This window comes from Suillus plorans (assembly GCF_016647745.1).
Source record: "Suillus plorans strain S12 chromosome Unknown HD556scaffold_29, whole genome shotgun sequence".
In the NCBI taxonomy this organism is placed as follows: domain Eukaryota; kingdom Fungi; phylum Basidiomycota; class Agaricomycetes; order Boletales; family Suillaceae; genus Suillus; species Suillus plorans.
The window spans coordinates 7,624-29,667 of NW_024537413.1; the positions used below are offsets into that span (position 1 = coordinate 7,624).

The 22,044-nt window shown below is 47.9% G+C and overlaps 6 protein-coding genes across 6 annotated transcripts; 2 read left to right on the forward strand and 4 right to left on the reverse strand.

The window, feature by feature from the left end:
* Positions 1 to 2,642: 2,642 nt before the first annotated feature.
* On the reverse strand, positions 2,643 to 3,154 carry HD556DRAFT_1308451 (uncharacterized protein; the record flags this gene model as incomplete). The annotated part of the gene is made up of 3 exons (XM_041300136.1): positions 2,643 to 2,659; positions 2,680 to 2,978; positions 3,090 to 3,154. 3 exons carry the CDS (start codon positions 3,152 to 3,154, stop codon positions 2,643 to 2,645), a joined length of 381 nt encoding a protein of 126 aa, XP_041159983.1.
* Positions 3,155 to 3,871: 717 nt separating this feature from the next.
* Positions 3,872 to 4,660, reverse strand: HD556DRAFT_1308452 (uncharacterized protein; the record flags this gene model as incomplete). Its single annotated transcript, XM_041300137.1, has 1 exon — positions 3,872 to 4,660. The coding sequence occupies one exon, from the start codon at positions 4,658 to 4,660 to the stop codon at positions 3,872 to 3,874; it is 789 nt and encodes a 262-aa protein (XP_041159984.1).
* A 3,443-nt stretch (positions 4,661 to 8,103) lies between these two features.
* HD556DRAFT_1308453 (uncharacterized protein) lies at positions 8,104 to 9,339 on the reverse strand (the record flags this gene model as incomplete). The annotated part of the gene is made up of 1 exon (XM_041300138.1): positions 8,104 to 9,339. One exon carries the CDS (start codon positions 9,337 to 9,339, stop codon positions 8,104 to 8,106), a length of 1,236 nt encoding a protein of 411 aa, XP_041159985.1.
* Positions 9,340 to 10,357: 1,018 nt separating this feature from the next.
* HD556DRAFT_1476802 (uncharacterized protein) lies at positions 10,358 to 11,280 on the forward strand (the record flags this gene model as incomplete). The annotated part of the gene is made up of 4 exons (XM_041308543.1): positions 10,358 to 10,452; positions 10,488 to 10,494; positions 10,724 to 10,790; positions 10,841 to 11,280. 4 exons carry the CDS (start codon positions 10,358 to 10,360, stop codon positions 11,278 to 11,280), a joined length of 609 nt encoding a protein of 202 aa, XP_041159986.1.
* A 474-nt stretch (positions 11,281 to 11,754) lies between these two features.
* HD556DRAFT_1308455 (kinase-like domain-containing protein) lies at positions 11,755 to 12,577 on the reverse strand (the record flags this gene model as incomplete). The annotated part of the gene is made up of 5 exons (XM_041300139.1): positions 11,755 to 12,006; positions 12,057 to 12,158; positions 12,255 to 12,374; positions 12,424 to 12,480; positions 12,533 to 12,577. The coding sequence occupies 5 exons, from the start codon at positions 12,575 to 12,577 to the stop codon at positions 11,755 to 11,757; spliced, it is 576 nt and encodes a 191-aa protein (XP_041159987.1).
* A 7,733-nt stretch (positions 12,578 to 20,310) lies between these two features.
* On the forward strand, positions 20,311 to 21,163 carry HD556DRAFT_1476806 (uncharacterized protein; the record flags this gene model as incomplete). The annotated part of the gene is made up of 3 exons (XM_041308544.1): positions 20,311 to 20,662; positions 20,735 to 21,048; positions 21,107 to 21,163. The coding sequence occupies exons 1-3, from the start codon at positions 20,401 to 20,403 to the stop codon at positions 21,161 to 21,163; spliced, it is 633 nt and encodes a 210-aa protein (XP_041159988.1). The 5' UTR covers positions 20,311 to 20,400.
* Between the last annotated feature and the right edge of the window lie 881 nt (positions 21,164 to 22,044).

Sequence of the window (22,044 nt, forward strand, 5' to 3'; positions counted from 1 at the left end):
CTTGCGCGGGCGATTCCATTGACGTGTTAGCTGTGACCAGGTTAGTGAATGATGCCGCCTTAGGCGCGCTAGCCGTTGCGCTTGGTGCGGGCGCGTTCGCTGGTAGTACAAACTGTCCAGCTGCGAAAATGTTCATGAACGGATATGGATCTTGCAGGTAGTGGTCCGGGAACTTGATCATGAGGCGCGTGCGGATTTGCGCCTGAGTGTCCTTAGGAATACCTTCCATGAATGTGCGGTCGCGCTCGGCTTTCCCGATTCGGTCCTCCGCCAAAAGCGGTTGCATGATCTTCTTGAATGCGCGCAGGTAACTGCTCAGTTCCTGGTAAGAAGGCATCGGTTTGTTAGCATACTCGTGCGCGATGGCTTGTAGGTCCGCAAGCGCGTAGCGCCTTTTGCCATCCCATCCGGGATACATTACTTTGACCTCGTCTAAAAAGGCGTCGTAATCGCTTACTTGCGCCTCAGGCATTCCGCCCCATAATTCGCGATCATCGCGCTCAAGGTAGCGGATGATGCCTTTGATGCGGTCGAGTCCTTTTAGACCTACTTCATCAGCGAGCTGCTCGTATAGGTCTATAAAGTCAGCGAGGTCGTCCGCGGTGCCATCAAATTTAGGCGCGTCCGTTGTCCCACGGACGGGCATTCTGGTTCTTGTGGTGGACATAATAGGTGTTTGGGATGTTGTAGGCGCGGAGGTCTTCTGACTGATTGGCACTTGGCGCGCGTATGCGAAGGGAAGGTTTGCTATAACAATACCGCCTGGAATTGAAGGCGGTGCGCGCGGGGTTTCGAACACTTCTTGCTTGATTTTCGGAATTCCCACTGTAGGAGGCGCGTTCTCGCGCACGGGGAATGCTAATGCGTTAAGCGGGGTTTTGCTAGAATCGGTCAGTTCGGTCAGCGCGCTTAGCGCTGATAGGTCAGAAGAAATAAAAGGAGGTTGGTTGGGCGTATGGAGGAACGCTCCGGGAACTTGGCTTCTTGGGTTATCTATTGCTTCAAAGTCGTCAGACGACTCTTCTTTGACAGATTCTTCCGGTGATGGCGTGACTGGCAATATCGGCTGTCTAGGCGCGCGCGCTAAGAGCGCTAGATCTGGTCGTGGCGGTTCTGAGATGTTGCGCGAGCGACCGCGTGCGGGTTGAAGGAATAAGGGTCCTGGTAGAATTGATTCAATTGCTCTGTCGAATGCGGCGATGGCTTCTTCTCTAGCTCTGCGACGACTGTTGGGTCTGAGTACCCGACCGGTTGTCTCAGAAGTGTCCCTCGCGGTGGGCTCCAGTTGAAGGTGAGGAATCTTGACTGTGGGTGAAAACACTAAAAGAAAGGGGGCTCTACAGCAAGACCTGGATACGAGAATACAACTCGACCCAAAGGACAGCTACTGAGAGAAGTTCCTCGCGAATAAGGTGGAGGGAAACTATGTCAACTAGACGGGTGCTGGTAGACGCGGGAAAGTAACGCGCGCGAAGGCGCGCGTAGGCGATGCGAAGGCGCGCGAGATGCGCGCGTGAGCGAGAGATGCGGAGGGTACGCGCATAAGCGGGCGCGCGCTTGAACGATGAAGGAGAGGAGTCCTTAAGAGAGTAGCAAGGGCACAGGTGTCAACAGTGGAGGAGTATAATCAGATTTCTAGTATTGGAGGGAGAACTCTACACTTTGCAGTATATCAAGATAAGGGGAAAGTAAGTACCAGAACCGAAGGAATCCTCCCTCTATTTAAGAAGGGAGATTATGCTATGCGGCGCGCTTCCGAGCGCGCTTCCGAGCGCGCTCCCGAACCGAGTAACCATATCAACTTCTAAATATATTCTAAGTTTAAATAGACTCTCTGTATGTAAGCACAGAGGTCGGACCGAAGGTTCGTTAATTCAATGAGAGAGATAAAAATAACACACCAGTGAATCAGCAAGGACAAAGGACAGAGGGACGGACGGTAGGAGCGCGAAGGCCTATGGAGCGTGCACGCGAAGGGCGCGCGTGCGTGTGCGATGTGCGAGTGAGGCGCGTACGTAGGGCGCACGCGCGAGAGCGCGAATGACTGGTCCTTAGGATGTGAGCTGATACAGATAGGGAATTAAATGGGTAAGAAGGCCGCATATCCGGCATCGAGAGGCGCGAGTCTCTACAGCGCGCGCGCTTCCCGCGCCTCGCGCGTACCTTCGCTTTCCCGCGCCTCGCATTGGCCAACCAGTAGCACCTTCAGCGCCTACTACCAGATCCTTGCTGCACTCGCTTCCCCTTTAGGGTCGAACGCACTTGTCGTCTCAAGTATAGCAGACTAGGCAACGCGCGACCTCACAACATTTACAGATACAGTCAGGAGCATTGTTTGTTCCTCTCAGTATTGTTGTTTCTACAGCGCATTGACAATTTTGCCAAGCGGCAGAAGTGGTGGTTCTGCCGGTTATGCCGGCGCAATTGCTCACAACCAATTCTGCCCCCAGCACTAACATCGGGGTTATCGATAGGGAAGGTTCGAACCAGCATAGAACCATTCGGGCAATGGTAGACCGCGAATCTCACTCCTGACCGTTGTTCAGGTTTGGACCGTGGGTTTGAACCGAACCACAGCAGCACTAGGCCCGTGCACGTGGGGCTTTAACGTGGAAAAGACTAGCACATCGGGGTTAAATGCCTCATTGTCCGAAAAATACTGGCCCACAAATGCCATACACAACGCCGTGCTCGGGCTGAACAGTGTGAACTTCGACTTCCCCAAGTGGACCTTGACCACCGAAAACATGTATCCTTTCGGTGGTGAGTCGCTTTGTTGGCGAATCTCGATAGCGATCTCTGGCCATATGGGGTCATCCCCAGGAAACTGCTCAAGCTTGTGCACGGGGAGCACGTGGACCTCTGGCGGATACACAGTCATGTCTAGCATGAGCACAAGCTGATCTTTGAATGCAGGGAACTGCCGCTGTGCTTCACGAACGCGCGATTCTACATCTTTGGCCATTCCCGAGATTTTACTGGTTTCGAAGCCTGCAATGACTTGAAGACTCTTACGGATATCGCGTGAGCCCCACGGCCCTGTTGGCGATTCGATCGAGAAGTATGAGATGAGGACTGAAGGGACTCACCAACGGTGCACCTTAGAACTTGACACCACTTCTTGTGTCCATTGTGCCAAGCGGTCCTTTGGCATTTCTGCGAGCAATAGATTGATACCAAGCAGCCTGTGCACCGACACTTTTTGTTGACAAACTTGGATGCGCACAATGGACACTGGCTGTTACGGACTAGGATAGTTCGAGTTCTCCTTAGGCGGATTGCCTAATCTGATAGCGGGCTCGCTACTGGAGAGACGGGGATCTTCTCTCGAATGAGAGGTTCGGGGGTTCCACTTAAGGTAGCGTCGGCTTTCCTTAAGGTGCGGCTTAGACTGAAGGACTGGGACTGTCTTTCAGAGGAAGTTCTGGATAAAACCTAGTAGATTAAAGTGAGGAACATCTACTTTAATCGTCTACCTTATATAAGGCTACTCTATCGTATCTAAGCTCAGCTTGAAGCTGGGTTCTAATCTGCTTATCTATCGAGTCAGAGATAGCGGCCATGAGGCATGCTTCTATCTAAGATAAGGAGCACGAGGCATCCTTCTATCAGTACACGAGGCAACACGAGGCTTGCCTTCTATCTTGATAAGGTCTTCTAGACCTATGTCGTCATAGCGGTCCAGACCGCTTATCTAATCCGGCATCTCCCGGGGTTCTCTTCTATATTGGTCCGGTGTTCTATCCTGTGTTCTATCTCAAGGGCAGGAGAGGCCCTGGTATCGTCTGTAGCCGTGCAGGTGGCAGAGGGCAGGGTGGCAAGGGGACTCATGCAATGTTATTGTAACATTACCCCATTACTATCGTCAAAGTCACCGACTTTGATTATCTACGACATCTTCCATCGTCAAGGACGGCAGCGCCGGTTTCGTGGACGTGGAGGTGGATGGTGCGGGGGGAGTTTCAGGGTTAAGGGACAGTTCGGTGGGATGCCGAAGTTCTAGGTCCGCGAGCGCCATATGGTTGTGCTCCCAATCTGAGAGAGCTTCGAAAAACTTCTCTTCATCTGTAAACTCTTGTAGGACAATGCGTCCGTTGAGTCCAGGGCAGTGTATGGACAAATGGCTAGGTCCGAGTTCATCGCAGATGCAACAAACATAATCTGGACACTTCTTCCAATGATGTCCGTATCCTCCGCAGCGCTTGCATAGCATTGTGCGGGTACAATCTGTGGTAGCCTTACGTTTTCTTGGTAGGCGTACCGAACGGGTTTCTTCTTTGGCTTTTCTGGTTTCTACAATTTTGACAGCTTGGTTCGTGATGTCGGGGAAATCAAGCGGGAGTAGATGGAGTGCGAGGCCGCGGATCCGTTTCTGTAGATGAATGATGGCGAGTTTCTTCGTTTCTTCATCGAGGTCAACACGATTGGCTACATCTTCCAATAGCTTCGTGGTTCTTATAATGCATACAGCAAGGGAGGTGCCTGCTGCACGTCTGGCATCTAGTTCACCAAGGATGTCGTCGATCACTTGGGAGTATGCGGGTGTCAAGATAGCTGTTTCATTGAACGCGCTATTCTCAATCGTTCTGAGGATTCGTCCGTAGTCGGAGTCCTTCAGTGTAACAATGACGGGAGAGTTTTCTTCAATAGAGGTCGACATGATGGAGGTTCGTTGAAAGGATGTTCGGGGAAGTCAGGGTTTATATCTTCTTCCAGATCGTTTCAAGCTCCGTTTGATTCATGCTTATCTTTTGTTTCTTTAACTTGTTATCTCCTATCAAGGTTCAATCATGAGGGCTTATCGATGCCTCGTTCTCGCTATCAGAGGGAAGTTCCGTGATAGGTGCATTCTTTCCTTTATCCTTTGTTGGTTATCAAGGTTCAGGAATCGTCATCAGAGGGTGATAGTTATTGCCATGATGGGTCGGGTTCTCGAGGGTTCCGTGGGTTTCCGTGGAGTTCGTCTCTTGATAGTTTAACCTCTTTCCGGAGGATCTTCTTCTTCTTCTATCTTTTGTTAGATGTTCACATCAGATATCGAAGGTTCTATGCGTGGGATACGCGGGGGTCTTGATCGTTCGAGATGTTCTTTAGTTGGTTTTCTCGATCGGCATTCTAGAGGGTTCCATGGGCTTGCAGGAGTTTCCACGGAGTTCGTCTCGTGATAGTTTAGCGTCTTTCCGGACAGTGGGTGAAGGTAAGGCATCCGGGGCTTGCAGGAGTTTCTCGGTGTTTTAGTCTAGTTCTTCAAGGTGAAGGGGTCCGTATCTCCGGGTTCGTCCTTCTATTCTTAGTTTAGAGTCGTGATGGACTTGGGATAGTTTAAGGTCTTTCCGGACCGAGGATAGTTTCAAGTCATTTCGGACTTCTGCGCAGTTTATAGTCGTGCCGGACTCGTGTACAGTTTATAGTCATGCCGGACTCGTGTACAGTTTATAGTCATGCCGGACTGGTGGCGATTGTCGATATTTAAAGATAGGGTGCGGCCGGGGTGAGGGGATTTTGAGAGTAAAATGAGTTTTTAAATGAGAATTTCACCCCCCAAGTAAGCCGTTTGATCACCGATCAAATCTAAAAATCTAAATCAAGGTTTCCGCAGTCAGGGTCGGGCTGATCCGTGACTGGTGCGATCTCTCCCTGGAATAATCTAACATCCACAGGGTCGTCCTGGCGGGGACAGTGTCTTGCGATACGCTTTATCGTTCGCTGAAAGTAGTTCTGCTGTTTAATCCGATCTACTTCCATCGGAGTCGTCGCGGGTTCTTCTGCTATGGCAGGGGCCGTGGGGGCAGTATGAACGACTATCTCGTCGTTATCTTCATCGTCAGTGTCTTCCATCATTTCCTGATCGGCTGGTGTGGGCACGAGGAATGGGCGAGTGACTGGTGCTGTTCCCGATCGTTCTGGGAAAGAGACGATCGGCTCGGCTTGGTTGATCCATTGATCAGCGGCCGGTTCATCTTCTGCTAGTTTATACTCGTGGCGGAGTTTCTTCGGTGACGGCGCTTCTGCCGTGACTACCGATCTACCTTTTCCAAGAACGGAAGCAGGTTCTGCTGAAAAGATGTACTTCTGAGTTTTCTCCGGTTCAGGGGCCGGTCTAGGGATCTTTGCACGAGGGGGTTCCTCGTCGAAAGTGGCTCTGCCTTTTCCTAAGATCTTGGCAGGTACTGCAGAAAATCTATATTTATCTGCGGGTGGTGGGGTGGCAACTAAGTCCGACTGTCTCGTGGACTTCTTCTCGACGTTCTGGGATGTCGAGGCGTGGGGTTCCAACGGCTTGGTAGCCGGTGCATACTCAAGGATTTCGTGGAGTTTCTCGATCGGGTTTAATGCCGTTTCGAATTCCTGTTGTCCTGAAGTTAGTTTCAACTCGTTTCGGAGATCTTTCATCGGCGAATCAGCCGGTTCTGGTAGTTTAGCCTCATTTCGGAGGTTCTGCGTGACAGGTGCTTCTGTCAGATCTAGTTTATACTCATCTCGGAGTTCTTCTTTCTTCTTCGTCAGGATGCCTACCTCCCTTCTTTGGCGCGTGTTTCGCGTCTTCTTTTCTCTACGGAAGAGCGGCTTCAACCCGTTCCTCTTCCTACCTCTCTCAATCATTCTCTCAAGTCCTTTTGACTTGTCAGTGGCAGGGATAGTTACCGTACCCTTCTTCCAGTCTATGGAAGGTTTCACAGCGGCCAGCCATGTGAATCCGAGTAAGATGTCGTCTAAGCGCGGCATTACGAGGAATCGTCCGTGCATTACTCGGTCGTCGATTTTTATAATGATTCGGCAAAATCTCTTGACTTTGCCTCCTTCGACTATCGTTCCGTCTCCGTTCATAACCTTTTTTGGTGTCTGAAGGAGGTGCGTTCTAATGCGATATTTCTTGCAGAGTTCTCTGCTTATGAATGAGTCGCATGCGCCCGAGTCTATGACCATGGTGGTCGTAATGGGCGGCTTAGTGGTGGACATGAGGGTGGCGGCAACCCGTAGTTCCTTCTTCTTGGATACGCTATTTTTGTTAATCATTAGCGGTCCAGTTTTTTCCTTACCAGCCGCTGTCTTGCGGACTGTTTCTTCTTCGATAATCTTTCTCCTCATCGGGCACTTGTGGTCGTTGGCTTTGTGTCCAACGTGATGGCAAGAAAAGCATCGTCGTTGCTTCAGGTGGTGTCTTGTCTCCATTCCTGAAAGGTTGGCGGCGGCGTCGGTATTTCTTCTGATCATCATGATCTGTGTCGGTGCGTTCATGGTAGAGGGAGTGGTGCGAAGGGACAGTGATAGGCTTTAAGGATTCAAAGCTTCGTACGTCTGTCTTGACAATTTGTGGATAGCTTTACGCCGGTCTCGGCGATTTGGTCACGAGAGTAGAGGTCTACGCTTGTCTCAGCGGTGCGGTCGGTTCAGTTTCAACGGCGGCGCGTGATGAGCGGGGCCGGGAAAGTAAGACTTTAATCTTTTGTTACGGACTAGGATAGTTCGAGTTCTCCTTAGGCGGATTGCCTAATCTGATAGCGGGCTCGCTACTGGAGAGACGGAGGATCTTCTCTCGAATGAGAGGTTCGGGGGTTCCACTTAAGGTAGCGTCGGCTTTCCTTAAGGTGCGGCTTAGACTGAAGTGACTGGGACTGATCATTCAGAGGAAGTTCATGGATAAAACCTAGTAGATTAAAGTGAGGAACATCTACTTTAATCGTCTACCTTATATAAGGCTACTCTATCGTATCTAAGCTCAGCTTGAAGCTGGGTTCTAATCTGCTTATCTATCGAGTCAGAGATAGCGGCCATGAGGCATGCTTCTATCTAAGATAAGGAGCACGAGGCATCCTTCTATCAGTACACGAGGCAACACGAGGCTTGCCTTCTATCTTGATAAGGTCTTCTAGACCTATGTCGTCATAGCGGTCCAGACCGCTTATCTAATCCGGCATCTCCCGGGGTTCTCTTCTATATTGGTCCGGTGTTCTATCCTGTGTTCTATCTCAAGGGCAGGAGAGGCCCTGGTATCGTCTGTAGCCGTGCAGGTGGCAGAGGGCAGGGTGGCAAGGGGACTCATGCAATGTTATTGTAACACTGGCGCACATATGAGCACCCATATGATGGAACTAGTGATGATTAGCGTACTCCTGAACCACTGCACCTGTATTCATGGAAGTTTATAGGTTCCACACTACGATGGTCCATAGCATCGATAGTGGATATCAGGACAAGTTCGAGAGCAACACCCAACCCTTTGTCGCGTATCTCTCGTTTTTCCGTAGGAACACTTTGTATGTGAGACCAGTGTCGGCCAATTGATTTAACGACCCTATCATACATGAAAAATGTGGCGAGGAGAAAGAGCAACTCTATGTCACCCAAGCGGCCACGGGATGGGTGATCGCAACGATTGATGTGAGGCGGGCAAATAACCCCCTTCTCCAATGTTTGAAGGATGCCAGCATTGATTGCCTGGCATACACATGTTACCCCGTCATCTGCATCGCGAATAGCAGATGCAACGTAGGAGTACCCCGACCACAGAATGTTCTGCCTGCCCACGAGTCCCAGCTGTGGATCAAAATCTAATTCCTTGTTTGCTTGCACCAAGATATTAGGCAACATCTGAGCGATCGCGTCCACTACCGTGCGAATTGAACCTTGGTGGATAAGTTGTGCGTGACATGAAACATCTTGGTGACTGATAATCTTGAGAAACTCGAAGGAATAATGGAGACCAGCAGTGTAGAGATAAAGTTGTTTTACGCTCCAGTCTCCTGTCGTCCATGATCGAGGTTCTTCTATAGCAGCAGCATCTCTGGTAATCCGACGGATGTATCTGAGAAGGGTGAAAACAACGGGCTTCACCCCTCCGGCAGCTTGTACATAAGTCGATAACGGAAGAGTGGTTTTGTTTGGATCTTCAGATTCGGATATGCAAACATGGTTTGTTACCGCAAAGGACGCCTGGAGCATAGAAATAAGGCCATCTGTTAAATTTCCAGGATCGCCTTGGAGTACATCTCCCTGAAGGTTTCCAATCAATATCCATAACTGCGCAATAAAGTGCTGCACAGAGATAGAAGAACGGAGAAAATGATGCCCTTCTTCCGATTGGGTGCAGATTAATGAGAGCGGAGTGATGCACAATTTTGCAGCATCGAACACATTGCAAATATCAGGGCGTGGAGGAGTAACTGAGACATCATAAGGAGGAGGGAGGCAATTTCGAGCGAAGAACCGCATCCACGGGTATAATTCGTCCCACTTCCTCACAATATACTTTGTCACAGGATCGTCCTTGACATTAAGAGTTGAAGGGGTAACCGTGCAGATTTTCACCAATCCCATGACAGACGACTTTGCACGCATGATGGCAGGAATAGTCTTGGGATTGATGTAGTTTGGTACTTGAATTGAATCAAGTGTCGCGTGGAAGATGGGTACCAAGCAACAATAACAGGAGGAATTGAACACCGAAATATAATCAACCAGCCTTTCCAAATCTGTGGGGGATCCCTGTAGAACCCTTTTTGCAGTGATCTTGAATGCATATTAGTCATAGAACGAATTGGTATGATCAGGTATCCAACTTGTGTTGCCATTGGCAGAGACTTCAGCGCTTGTGTTTCGCTTGCACTGAGCCGCAAACTTGATCCCACTGCAGCAAATGACATGATGGGTGGGTAGTACGGAATATGAGAATGTGATGGGCTTTAGTGAGGGCCAGTTGGAAATTGGTCGATATTTAGTATATAAGTCGAGCTTTGGGACAGTTAACATGATGCCGTGGTCAACACCCCGATTACAAAAGCCTCATGTCTGTGTTCCGATGAGTGCGCGTAATATCCATTGAGTGGCCTTACTGAAGCAGGCCGTTTCTTGAGCCATTAAAAACAAAAAGACCAGCTGAAGTATATCAGTAGCTTGTCACGGTAGATGGCCGGATATCATTTATTGTCGTGGTGATCACCTAGAGATTCAGTGCGCTTCAAGTTGGTGACAGAGGAAGTTGAAGTATTATGTAATACTTAACTTGTCTGCACGTAATAAGAAACATTCATTTAGTTTCCTACATAGCATTGTCCGACATTGAGGACTTGCGCCAGATACTTATGGCAGGTGTAGTAGCTCCGACATTGCCATATATACCTAGGTCTAGGTCTTGTAATTTTGGTGATGAAAGACGCGTGAAGCAGTAGTATTAGAAGATACTATTGAGATGTCGTAGTATACCCAGTTGTGCGAGTTGGGAAGTTAACATGTATAGTATGACTACTATTGATTGATAGTATAGTAACTAATTTGTCTATAAATTCCCAGGCGAACATACTTTTGACAATGAGAATTTGCCACAATTATTAGTTCTAGTGACCTTGTAGACAAGGTAATGCCGTTGAAGTCAGAAGTTCACCCTTATCAGATACATCCGTCGGATTACCAGAGATGCTGCCACTATAGAAGAACCTCGATCATGGACGACAGGTGACTGGAATTACTAGTTCCATCACATGCATCAGTAAACCGGTGAGTTCTTGGTGGGGATTATGCTGATTATGGTGCTTTTACATAGTCATATATTGCATTATATTCCAATGTGACGAAAACCTTTCCTATATATTACGATATCTTCTTCTCACAGGTTCTCTGATTGCCTGGGTGCTCATATGTGCACCAGTGTCCATTGTGCGCATCCAAGTTTGTCAACAAAAAGTGTCGGTGCACAGGCTGCTTGGTATCAATCTATTGCTCGCAGAAATGCCAAAGGACCGCTTGGCACAATGGACACAAGAAGTGGTGTCAAGTTCTAAGGTGCACCGTTGGTGAGTCCCTTCAGTCCTCGTCTCATACTTCTCGATCGAATCGCCAACAGGGCCGTGGGGCTCACGCGATATCCGTAAGAGTCTTCAAGTCATTGCAGGCTTCGAAACCAGTAAAATCTCGGGAATGGCCAAAGATGTAGAATCGCGCGTTCGTGAAGCACAGCGGCAGTTCCCTGCATTCAAAGATCAGCTTGTGCTCATGCTAGACATGACTGTGTATCCGCCAGAGGTCCACGTGCTCCCCGTGCACAAGCTTGAGCAGTTTCCTGGGGATGACCCCATATGGCCAGAGATCGCTATCGAGATTCGCCAACAAAGCGACTCGCCGCCGAAAGGATATATGTTTTCGGTGGTCAAGGTCCACTTGGGGAAGTCGAAGTTCACACTGTTTAGCCCGAGCACGGCGTTTCGTATGGCATTTGTGGGCCAGTATTTTTCGGACAATGAGGCATCTGTTGATATTGATGATTCAAAAGTGTTAGGTGACTAGGACTTGGATTATGATTCAGAGTCATTGGACGATGAATGCGTGTACGATATCTGACGGTCGTCGTGCTATATGTTTAGTAGCTTTCTTTGACTATGGCCTTACTTTACTCTGTACAGGAAACATGCTTGTGGGCTGATTAAGCCGAGAAGTGAATCAATCGATCAGTACTTCACTTGATTCCTGACATTGTATCCAGACGACATCCATGGTTCCTAATCTACACGCGATAAAAAACAAGGACTGAATTCCAGCCCGTCCTTCCACGAATTTCAGAATGTCTTCGTCAGAGGGCCGACGTTCCATATATTTTAACCAACAACTCTGGATGAAATTCCAGTCGCTGTCCCTGACAACAGATACGGAAGGCCTTTTGGGTCTTTTTTCCGCGCAATATGAAGGTGAGTATGGTTGACGGGTTGTGGATGTAATGATATGGAACCTTGCCCTCCGATACCTGCAGAGATTTAAGCTGATTCAATATTGATAATTCAGGTTACGTGCCTGCAGCATGATCCCTCCGAAAGAGTATACATCGCTTTTCGGAGAGAATACCGGCGTCGACTCATCATCTTCATCATCGACTGCCAAGCATTCTGGTGCCATGTAGGGTGCGGTTCCTCCGCAATTGGTTGGCACTAATGCTTGACTTCTTCTCTCAGGAACGAGAGCAGAGAGACTGAACTCGGTGAAGCTTGCTTTTCCATCTTTATCAACGAGAACATTATTCTAAGCAAGCTTCAGTTGGGCTTCCACACAACTCATAAATGTGTACGTACGTCGCTCGAGTCACCATGGGTAATTGGTCGGGAACGCACTGCCTCAATCTGTGAGTTGACTCTTGCATCACTGACAAAACGTTGAACATAGCCCTCAGCATGCTGAATATGGTAAGATGAGAAATTGACCGAACCAGTGCAAACTTTTGTTGTAAGAAAGCCTTTCGTGCTCCCGCTGAAGGTATCCAGCCAGCGCACCATTTTTAACCATGGCGAAACAAGTTCTGGGAGGCAGCCAAAGCTATCTGCAACTCCCCAGAGAGGAACGATGTTCTCGTGCTCAAGTTTCAACCATATCTTGATCTCTTTGGACAACCGCTAAAGGACTAAGGTCAGCTGAATGAAGGTAGAATCCATGGTTACTAACATTGATAATCGTCAACGTGTCTGTATCGCCTCTCAAAACTATTTCCTTGACTGCAACCTAGATTGCTATAAGAAAGTCAGAACGAAATGACGGACACTGAGATACCTACGTCAACACAACTTGACCTGGAAGAAGACTGGTAGCGGAATTTCATTTCTTACCTATTGGGAGGTGTTGGACTACGAAGCCAAGACGTCTGAGACGAGAGAAGCCGAAGGATCCGAGATAAGGATGTCCGGGAGGTGATAGGTACGAGCTCAAGCCAAAATGGACATAGGCGAGCGGTGGAGTGACATCGGCTCGCATCCTAGATTATTTTCAGTCTCTCATTCATATATTCAAGTTCCTGACACACTTACTATAAGACCAGTACCAGTAGCGCAGGTGCATCTCAGTTTCGTTCAAGACACTGAGATGTACGTTCTAAAAGTCACCTAGAGTTGTTAACACGTCTAACATTAGCTGTAGCTTTCTCGTTCTAGGTAGACGCACCGTTTGTAATAGAGTTTCGTTCAAGACACTGAGATCTTTCTCGTTCTAGACTCCTCGTTGTTCCTGCGCTCGCTGTAAACGCCTTTAGGAGGTTGGTAGTGTAAATTCCAAACATTGCGCAGTAGTGATGCATTGATGGCGCTATATCAAACGGTATGCAAAGTGCAAAAGTATACGTTTGAACTGTGACACTGTTGTCAAACCTTTTGCTAGTAGCGACCAAGTAGCGACTATGCCATAATATACATCCAAAACGGTACTAGTCTTGTGCCAAGTGTGCAATAATAGCCAGCTTACCAAAATTGCACATTCAAAAAACAGACGGTCGAAAGACCTACGGAGTATTAGTAACTTCTGGTCCTACCGTGGACATTGTTGCGACCATGAATAGTTGAGGCAGACCATTGAATTTTGATTCACCTACCAATTGATCTCGAGTTGAACTAATCCACGAGTTTCTGGCAGTTTGCAAACATGTGCACGTCAATTGGGAACACCAGTTTCCTCCATAAAATAAAGCATGACAATTTAATAAACTATGTTAGAATTCCGTTGATGTGGCGATCATCCGCTAAATACTAAGGCGGCAATATCTGTCCTTCTCAACTTTCCCTCGGTTCACTAATGGGGGATCCCTGGGCCGCACATGAAAAAGGACTACCATACTGGTGAGTTATTTGGTTAAACAAAACCTACTCATAGTACTCACACAGAACGGATTTTCAGGGCAATGGCAGTGGCTAGAAGAAAGGCACCAGAAAGGGCAGCCCTCACTGGCAGCGGCAGTGGCAGATATTAAAGTAGCGACGACGGCGAGGGCAAAGGCAAAACGCATTGTTCGTGAGGATGTGATACTAGTATGAGCTCAGATAAATCTGAAGGGGGAGTAGGAAGATGGCTTGCCTTTAGTACGTGATGTATACCGTTCTTTGTGTAGGATGATGAAGTCCACTTGAAATCCTCCTTCGAACTGATATACCTCGTGAAGCAAGGTTTATTTGAAATTTGGTGCGGAAAGGATATCATCTTGCGAAGCAAGATTAATGCTGGCAAGCATATCGCCACCTAATGATATCTATCTTGTGAATCGATATTTACCGGTAATTTGGAGTGGAACAAAGTATCATACTATCACCTTGTTTTGCGAAGCCAATGAGACAACCGAAGTTCAAACGTTCAGGGATTAGTATACAGGCACCATCATGATGATGGAAAAGTTCTGTCATCACTCACCACAATTCAGACTTTTGATCAACTGAATCTAGGGTTCAGATCTATGTTTGATGCCTCCAAGTACTATCTCGAACGTGTTCGCGTTATTTTATATGACTGGTGACCAAGCGCAATATCTCCCATTGCTCATCAAGATCTGCTGGCTTGCGAAGCTTATGCTTGAGATCTTGACTTGAAGCTTGACTGTCCGATGGCTACCGTCACATACTGGTGTAGCTACAGAGACTCTTAGGTTTAGAATCAGCATTGAGAGAAGAATGACGACGTACTGGGCATATTGATATTATTATTATTATTGGTAATTGACGTTTGAATTTGAAAAGCACTGCGTACCGTGTCATTGCATATAAAGCGCAATGATTTCCCACAGTCCTGATCCGTCCAGAACTGCAGGTTGCCCACTTGGTTTCACGGTCTAGGCTGCAGGTCTTAAGATCTTAAGCTTAGGCTCATCTTTTAACTGTTCATCGACTCGGCTCATGCTTACATGAGTCTGCGGTGGTTTCGGTCATTAAATATTAAGCATTGGTATGTGACGTAGTCTTTACTTCGAAACATACAATTCACTTAGTCGTCTTATCGATGCGCTTCATTTGTAGTACACAATACTGGTAATGATGTCAATACTTTTATGGACTCGCTTGTCTTAAAACATAACGCTAAGGTTAACACGACTTAGTCTAAAACTTAATCACTGCCATTATAGGTTCAAGCCGGAAGATAGATGGGTATAGTTTGAGTTTTGCTGTCAGATATCAGCTGGTACGTGCGTCGTCGCACTCTCACTATTTTTCTCTAAACGTGTCGATCGAGTCGAGTCGCCATGTTACGCCCACCGCCATCATGACGGAGTTCAGCGTTCGATCGCCGAACCGAATGTGAACCGAACGCGACGTTCAGTTCAGTGCTCCAACTCCAACTTCAAGGCATAACTCATCCTCAAGGTTTATGCACATGGTGGTCAAGCGTCGTAAATGTGGTGAGATCCGGATCTAGATAAGCATTTCAGCAACATCTCAGCGCTTTGGGGCCTACACAAATTCAGACATTCAAGATCAAAAGCATGTGGAATTTGTTTCGGATGCGCCGCGTCAATACTGCGTCACGACCACCTGGCCGCCCATAATATGGGCCCCACATTTCAGTGTCCCGTTGCCCGTGTTTACTGATTTGTGATGGGCGCATCGCATGCATTGTGGTAGGGATATGTGGTTTGCCTTCAAGGACCTTTACCTCGCACCGTCCCTGATCAGTGATGGGCCCAACGACATGCGCCCTAGTTATACTGGTGACCTTCATCTCCTGCAAGTGTATCATCAAAGAAAAAGAATAATGCGCATACAAGGACCTCAGCTCAAGTTGGTTGTTTGGCTTCGCCGATACAATGGATTCTATCATCTCTAAACCGTATGAACATTGGGCCAGAGAGTACGAACTAGTGTACAAGGTGCGCCACATCTTGAAACTGTCCAGAGTCGTGCTATGGGATATGAAGACGATCCCTCATTTCTTTGCAAGAGACGTGCTAGACTTCGTTCAACAAGATCACCGTTCAAACGACAGGATGTCCCTTTACTTCCTTGTACGGCCATAACATGATGGTGCGCTTCTGCGACTGACAGGTCAGAAGCTAATGTGGAAAAGGAAGAAAAGCAAAGATGCTTATAAGGCTCCGACATTGATGCTATGCCGTCAGACTGGTCTAGGAGTCTTAAGGTAGTAGGTATAGCGTTGTGTTAAGATTTGTGCCGCAGTGTAAAATCATTAATCATATATCGGACAAGTCCATAGATAGGTCTAGCCTTTAAAATTCAAAGCGCAAAAATATACGACAAGTTCCATTTCTGGTGATCAGAGGCGAGCGGGCCCGGTAAAAGAAAAGCTACGGATTATGAGCAAATATTTGTGATTGAATTCCCTCACCGTACGACATCCAAAGTCACTTCATATTCGTAGAGTGGCGCGTCTAAAACCGCCGGCGGGAATGGCGGACTGGTGGGTACGCCTCACAGAATGAGACCCTTAGACTAATAAATAGCACTGTCCTGTATAGATTGGTGCACTAAAAACGGATACAAAAAGGGAGCTACTGACGAACTCGAAGATACCAACAAAAGAGCCATGAAATCTTCGACGTGAAGCTAAAAACTTATGAAGATCAAATTCAGATACTATAGTGAAACTGGCAGTGCTGCATCTGATCTATGAAGTGCTTAATCATGTTGTACATACTTTGTATATCGATATACTGTTTTGTGCCAATCCATCGTCGTTGATTTCCCGCTACGATTCGGTTCTAGACTTTTGGTTCCGACACGATCGGTCCCTCGCTACTCGATCAGGCAACCGCAACTCGTCTCGATCTTTATTCGCCTTCGCACTCAGCAAGTACCTGCACATGGGGACCCTGCGGAGCATACGAAGAAGGACTGCCATGCCGATGAGTTATTTTGTTGAATACAAACTACTCGTACTCACACAATAATGGTTACCGTTAGGACAGCCTTTGCACTCCTTACTTAAAAAGCAGAGCCAAGGACAGCTCTCACTGGCAGCGTGAGTAACAGATGTTAAAGCAGCGACAACGGCGAGGACAAGGACGAAACGCATTGTTTGTGAGGATGTGATACTGGTATAAGCTCAGATAAATCTGGAAGGGAAAGTAGGAAGACACGTTACCTTCACAGGCCGTATCAACTATTCTTTATGTAGGACAACTAAGTCCACCTGAAATCCTCTTTCGAACTGATATACTTGCAATTCCGGACAATCGCCACCTACCTTGGTCTGTTTGCAATTTTGGAGAATAATATATCACCATCCGAAGCAAGGTCAATGCCATATGGCCACAGGACAAGATCTATCTTGATGTCTACCGTCGATTTGGTGTGAAATAAGATATCACCTTGCGAAGCCAACTCGCAACAAGGGCTGATGAGCTAAGTTCAAGTAGCTACAGGCAATGATAACCCTCACTCACCGGAATTCAAACTTTTGATGAACTGAATCGAGGATTCAGGTCTACGTTTGATGCTCTCAATTGAGCTCTCAAAAGCTTAAGAGCTTGAAAGTTTGAAAGTACTATCTCGATCTCGCGTCACCGCGTCATTACATGACCGGTGACCAGGGGCAATATATCAATGATTTCCCATGGTCTATCCAGATCTGCTGGCTTGCAGAGCTCAAGCTCGAACGTTTGAACATTTTAGAAGTACTCACTACTGGTATTTCGAACGTGTTTGCGTCACTGTCGCTGCATGACCAGGTGACCGGTGACCGAGTGCAATATCCCAATGATTTCCCCATGGGCCATCATCCATCCAGATCCGCTGGGTTTCAGAGCTCAAGCATAAATGTTCGAACGTTCGAAAGTACTTACCACTAGTATCTCGAACGTGTTCATGTTCGCGTCACTGTGTCATTACATGACCAGTGATGCATCGATGATTTCCCATGATCCAGATCTACCGCAAATGTTTTTACCTTATGTAGACTATTTCCCACGCCATAATCCTGTGACTATGGCAATGGGCTAGGTTGAACACCATTGAGACTCCCAGGCATAAAGTTGAGAATAAAGCATGGATACAACTTGCAAACAACAGAGAGATCACATCGATCACACGCCGCTGCGTGGGCCGTGGCCCACCTAGGTTGAGTATATGTAATGCACCATACATCAAACATGACGACATGACAACATGACGACGCAGATTGTGACAAGTAGCAGAGATAACGTGTACCATGTCCCCCATGTTTAAGCACTCCGAGTTGATGAACACGTCTTTTGGATTGTGAGTGATTGAGATGCAAGGTGAGAGCGGTAGCATAGACCTTCTCGTCACTAACGCAGAGGATCGACTCGACTCCAGGGTTCTGGTATAATATACCTTTGGCGATTCCGCCGCTTCGAGTGGATGATTAGTCTGGTGTGTATATCAAAGACGACGCCTACACACCTTGTTCATGACAATAGGCCTCACTTTTGTATTCTTCTTACCCACGAGCATCTCAATCGGCCTTGCTGCGTTATTCCCTTTCTTGGCACCGCCTACACTGGAAGTCTGGAACTACCTGCAACACATCATCCATAAGCGAAACGAAATACCAGAACACGTACTCCCGCCCCAGATCATCCAAACGATGGTGTCAATTTCGATATGACTCCCAGTTGTAAGCATGCGAGTAAGGAAGGCGCATGCAAAGATTGCACATGATGTGCAAAGGGCTCCGGTAAACTGCCATATCACTGCCGCAATTTGTCACGGTCGCACCACTTATAACGCATCACTAGACCATACCACACCAAATCATTCATATACAAGGTGACTGACCTAGTAGTACATCATACTTGTCGAACTCTGAGTCACTGACTAATGGACATTTGCGCAAACTCCAGAGAACTCGATATTCCATGCGAACGTGCCAGACTGCCAGTGACCCTGTGTGGTATGGTTTGTCGCGTTGTGACAGAAAGGTGCATAACTGGCCATTAATTGTAATTGCTCACGAGGAGTGCATCGATAACTTGGATGGCTGGGAGTGTTGCGCCATTATGTACAGTGCACAGGAACCGAACCGAACCGAGGGCCACTTTCAACAGCAACACCGCCACTAGCATGCATGCAAAATCTCCTTCGTCTCCTCTACCTTTGACCATTGATTTTGCTCATTATCGAGCTTAGCCCCTACCCATCCATTGTCCGACCGCCCGGAAGCGCAGCGTCCTTTCTCAATCTGAGTCATGCCCAGCGAAGTGGACAAGTCAAGCCCAGCAGCAAGACGGAAAGAAGTGCAACGAGAAGCGTTGTTAAACTCACCAGTACATGTTGCACCTTTTCGGGTGAGCGCGAAGGATCTACCACCCTATGGTGCACAACACCGTCAGGATGCACTCTGGAAAGGTGAGCAACCACGTCGCAGTGACATCCAATGGCTTACTGACTATGGAACAGGCGGGAATGGAGCCCTCCCTCCTCTATGGCATCAGTTCAAGGTGTTAGACAAAACTCGATATCAAGATGTCGAGCTCGCTATGGCTTCACTGAACCAACCTTTGCCAGGAGTGCGACTAGGTGAGCGAAAAAAGTGCTCCTGGGAGCGACAAGTTTACGGCATAACATAGATGATCCTGGAGATCTCGTTTATCCCGGATATGAGTGGCACATCTCACCACTTGGTCGGTCCTACTTCGTGGATCACAATACTTGGACCACGTCTTGGGAGAAACCAAAGCCAGAACATCCAGCAGGGAGCTTGAAGCCGGAGTGCATCATCGAGGGTCACTCTCGATGCATATGGAGCCTTGCCTACCTGGGCACCAGTGGTAATATAATGAGCACGTCTGAAGATAGTTCAGTTCGTCAATGGAAAAGAACTGGAGAGCTAGTGGGAAAGCCTTGGTATGGTTATGGAGGAGGGATAGGCTCGATGGCAATATCCCCGGATGAAACAATGGTCATTTGGGGAAATGCAGACGGTTCACTACAGCTGTGTAATATAAAGGAGGGTGGTATGGTCGGTGACCCATGGGAAGGGCATGATGATGTAGTGAGGTGCCTCGATTGGTCTCGTAATACCCTGGAGATAGCAAGTGGATCTGAAGACGGCACCATACGACGCTGGAACCCGAATACTGGTCGACAAATAGCGCCACCGATAGAGACCAGACATGTATGGGTTATGGCCTTCAAATACTCTCCACAAGGCGACAAGTTCATGAGCAGCGGCATAGGCGGTGTGATTTGTGTATGGTCCAAGGATGGCAAGCTGCTCTTTGAGATCAAGGGACATGACTCGGACAGGGTGGTGGTGACTTCATTGTGTTGGTCCAAGGACGGCGCACACTGTAACGCTCGTCAAAAGCCATCGTCGTATATCGACGATGGCAACCAATATATCTCTCTAGTTACCTTTCTCCTGACTCATCCTACTTTTCCTTCTATCGCATTCCTTAGTATTCCTAGCTCTACAGTATTTAAGACCTTAGTTTACATACTAGTAGGGCAGTTGATCTTTTACCCCCTCCGAATACACTTTAGTTCGGACAGTCATTCCGTTCGAAGCCTAAGTTTATTCAAACAACTATCGACTCTATCGTGTTACACTTTCTAAGTGTTACATATTTTTGACTGCCTTCAAATTCTAAATCCTATTCTACTACGGCCGCCGTCAACGAGGACTGATCACCCTCGCACAACGACGACCTCTCTACCTCTCTATACACCCTAGAAAAAAAATAATTCCTCGACGATGTCGAAAGAAAACGTACCTGGTACCTTCCCGTTGAGCTCCCCTGACCCTACGGGTAAAACGAGCGTCGACGCAGGCACACTCGACCTGGGTGTCGACAGTGCATGGACTCGCGGTAACGAGGTCACCGCTGGAGTTGAGCGATCGCTCAGTCAGAGGGCCGAACCCCCGACTAGCGATCAGTTATCTTCAGACTTGTGGTTGGGTGCTCTGGGAGCCCCTTCCAAGTTGAGTCTATCAGCCCCCGGCATCTCTGATGACGGTGAGGGTTCTGCTCCTATGAGTATTAGCCCTATCCTTGGGAGTGTAGTTGGACTACATACCTCGTGCATAGTGGTTGGCGAGATCAATAAAATTGACGCCACGTCGACTGACGAAGAAATTAATACCATGCCATCAGCGCATATGAGCTGGTTTGACTTACCTGACGACGACGAACTCGGCGAGGTCCCCGAGTTCCCAGTATTGTATCCATCAGTCCGTGCCCTTGAGTCCACGCCTCAAATCATCGAGGAGTTACTTGTAACGTCTGATAAGCTTGAACGAAAGTTAGGAAACGAGAAGACTCACCGGGACGAAAGGACTGAGCAGTGGGCCACCGAAGCAACTCGTCAAAGAGTCCCAAAGGAGACCCGTGGCCTAGGCAACGTACCGATCGAAGAGCAACTCCTTGTGGATAGCCTAAAGGATAAAATCAGGCAATTAGAGAACCTTGTTCTCGAAAGCAGGTTACGAGAAGAAAGATCTCACCGGCAGATATTAGAGACTTGCCGAGTCCCAACTATTTTTGATAAAAGACCATCAGTAAGACTCCAAACTGAAGCAACTGAAACTCACGTGAAAATGGACCCTTCCCCGCCTATCAGGCCTAAATCACTCGAAAGCACTCGGTTCCAACGAGCTTCCTCCATTCTCCCGGACGGAAGCTCAGTCAAACGTGCCATGGTAGGAATGCAACCCAGAGACCCAGAACCGAACGATACGCCAGCAGAGTCATCAAGCGATGACCCCTCATCCACCGAAACGGACGATGAGATTAAGCAAAAGAAAAAGAAAGGAAAGACTCACAAGACTAAGACGAAGCAGACCGAAAATGACTTCGGTATTGATTTCTTGGCGTTAGAATCTGAGTCTGATCACGAGAGCGACTCACCAGAGGTCAAACGATCCAAAAGGCATGCCCGTCGTGAGTACAGGGCCAGACTGAACCTACTGAAATATCAGCAAAGCTTTATAAAGAATGAGCCACCTTTTACTTACAATGGTGAAGCAAACGCTATGACGTTTAAAAAGTGGGTCAGAGAAGTTCGGGAATGGAAGGATCGCGCAAGACTTACTACGAATCAGTCCCTACGCATGCTAGGCAAGTACCTAGGTGGACAGGCCTACAGGTTCTTTGAGCGTGATGTCCTAGACCTCCAGAAAGAATATTCCCTCACCGAGTTCTTTGAGCAACTCTTCGATTATATATTCCCCCCCGACTTCCAAATGCTACAAAGGCAGAAGTTCCTAGACTGTAAGCAGGATGGGAAGTTCTTAGTCAGAGACTACCTACGACGACTCCGAGACTTAGCAGACACAGCTGGGGACGTTGACGAACGAGAGATTGTTCGCCAATTCTGGACCCACTGTAAGCCCTATATT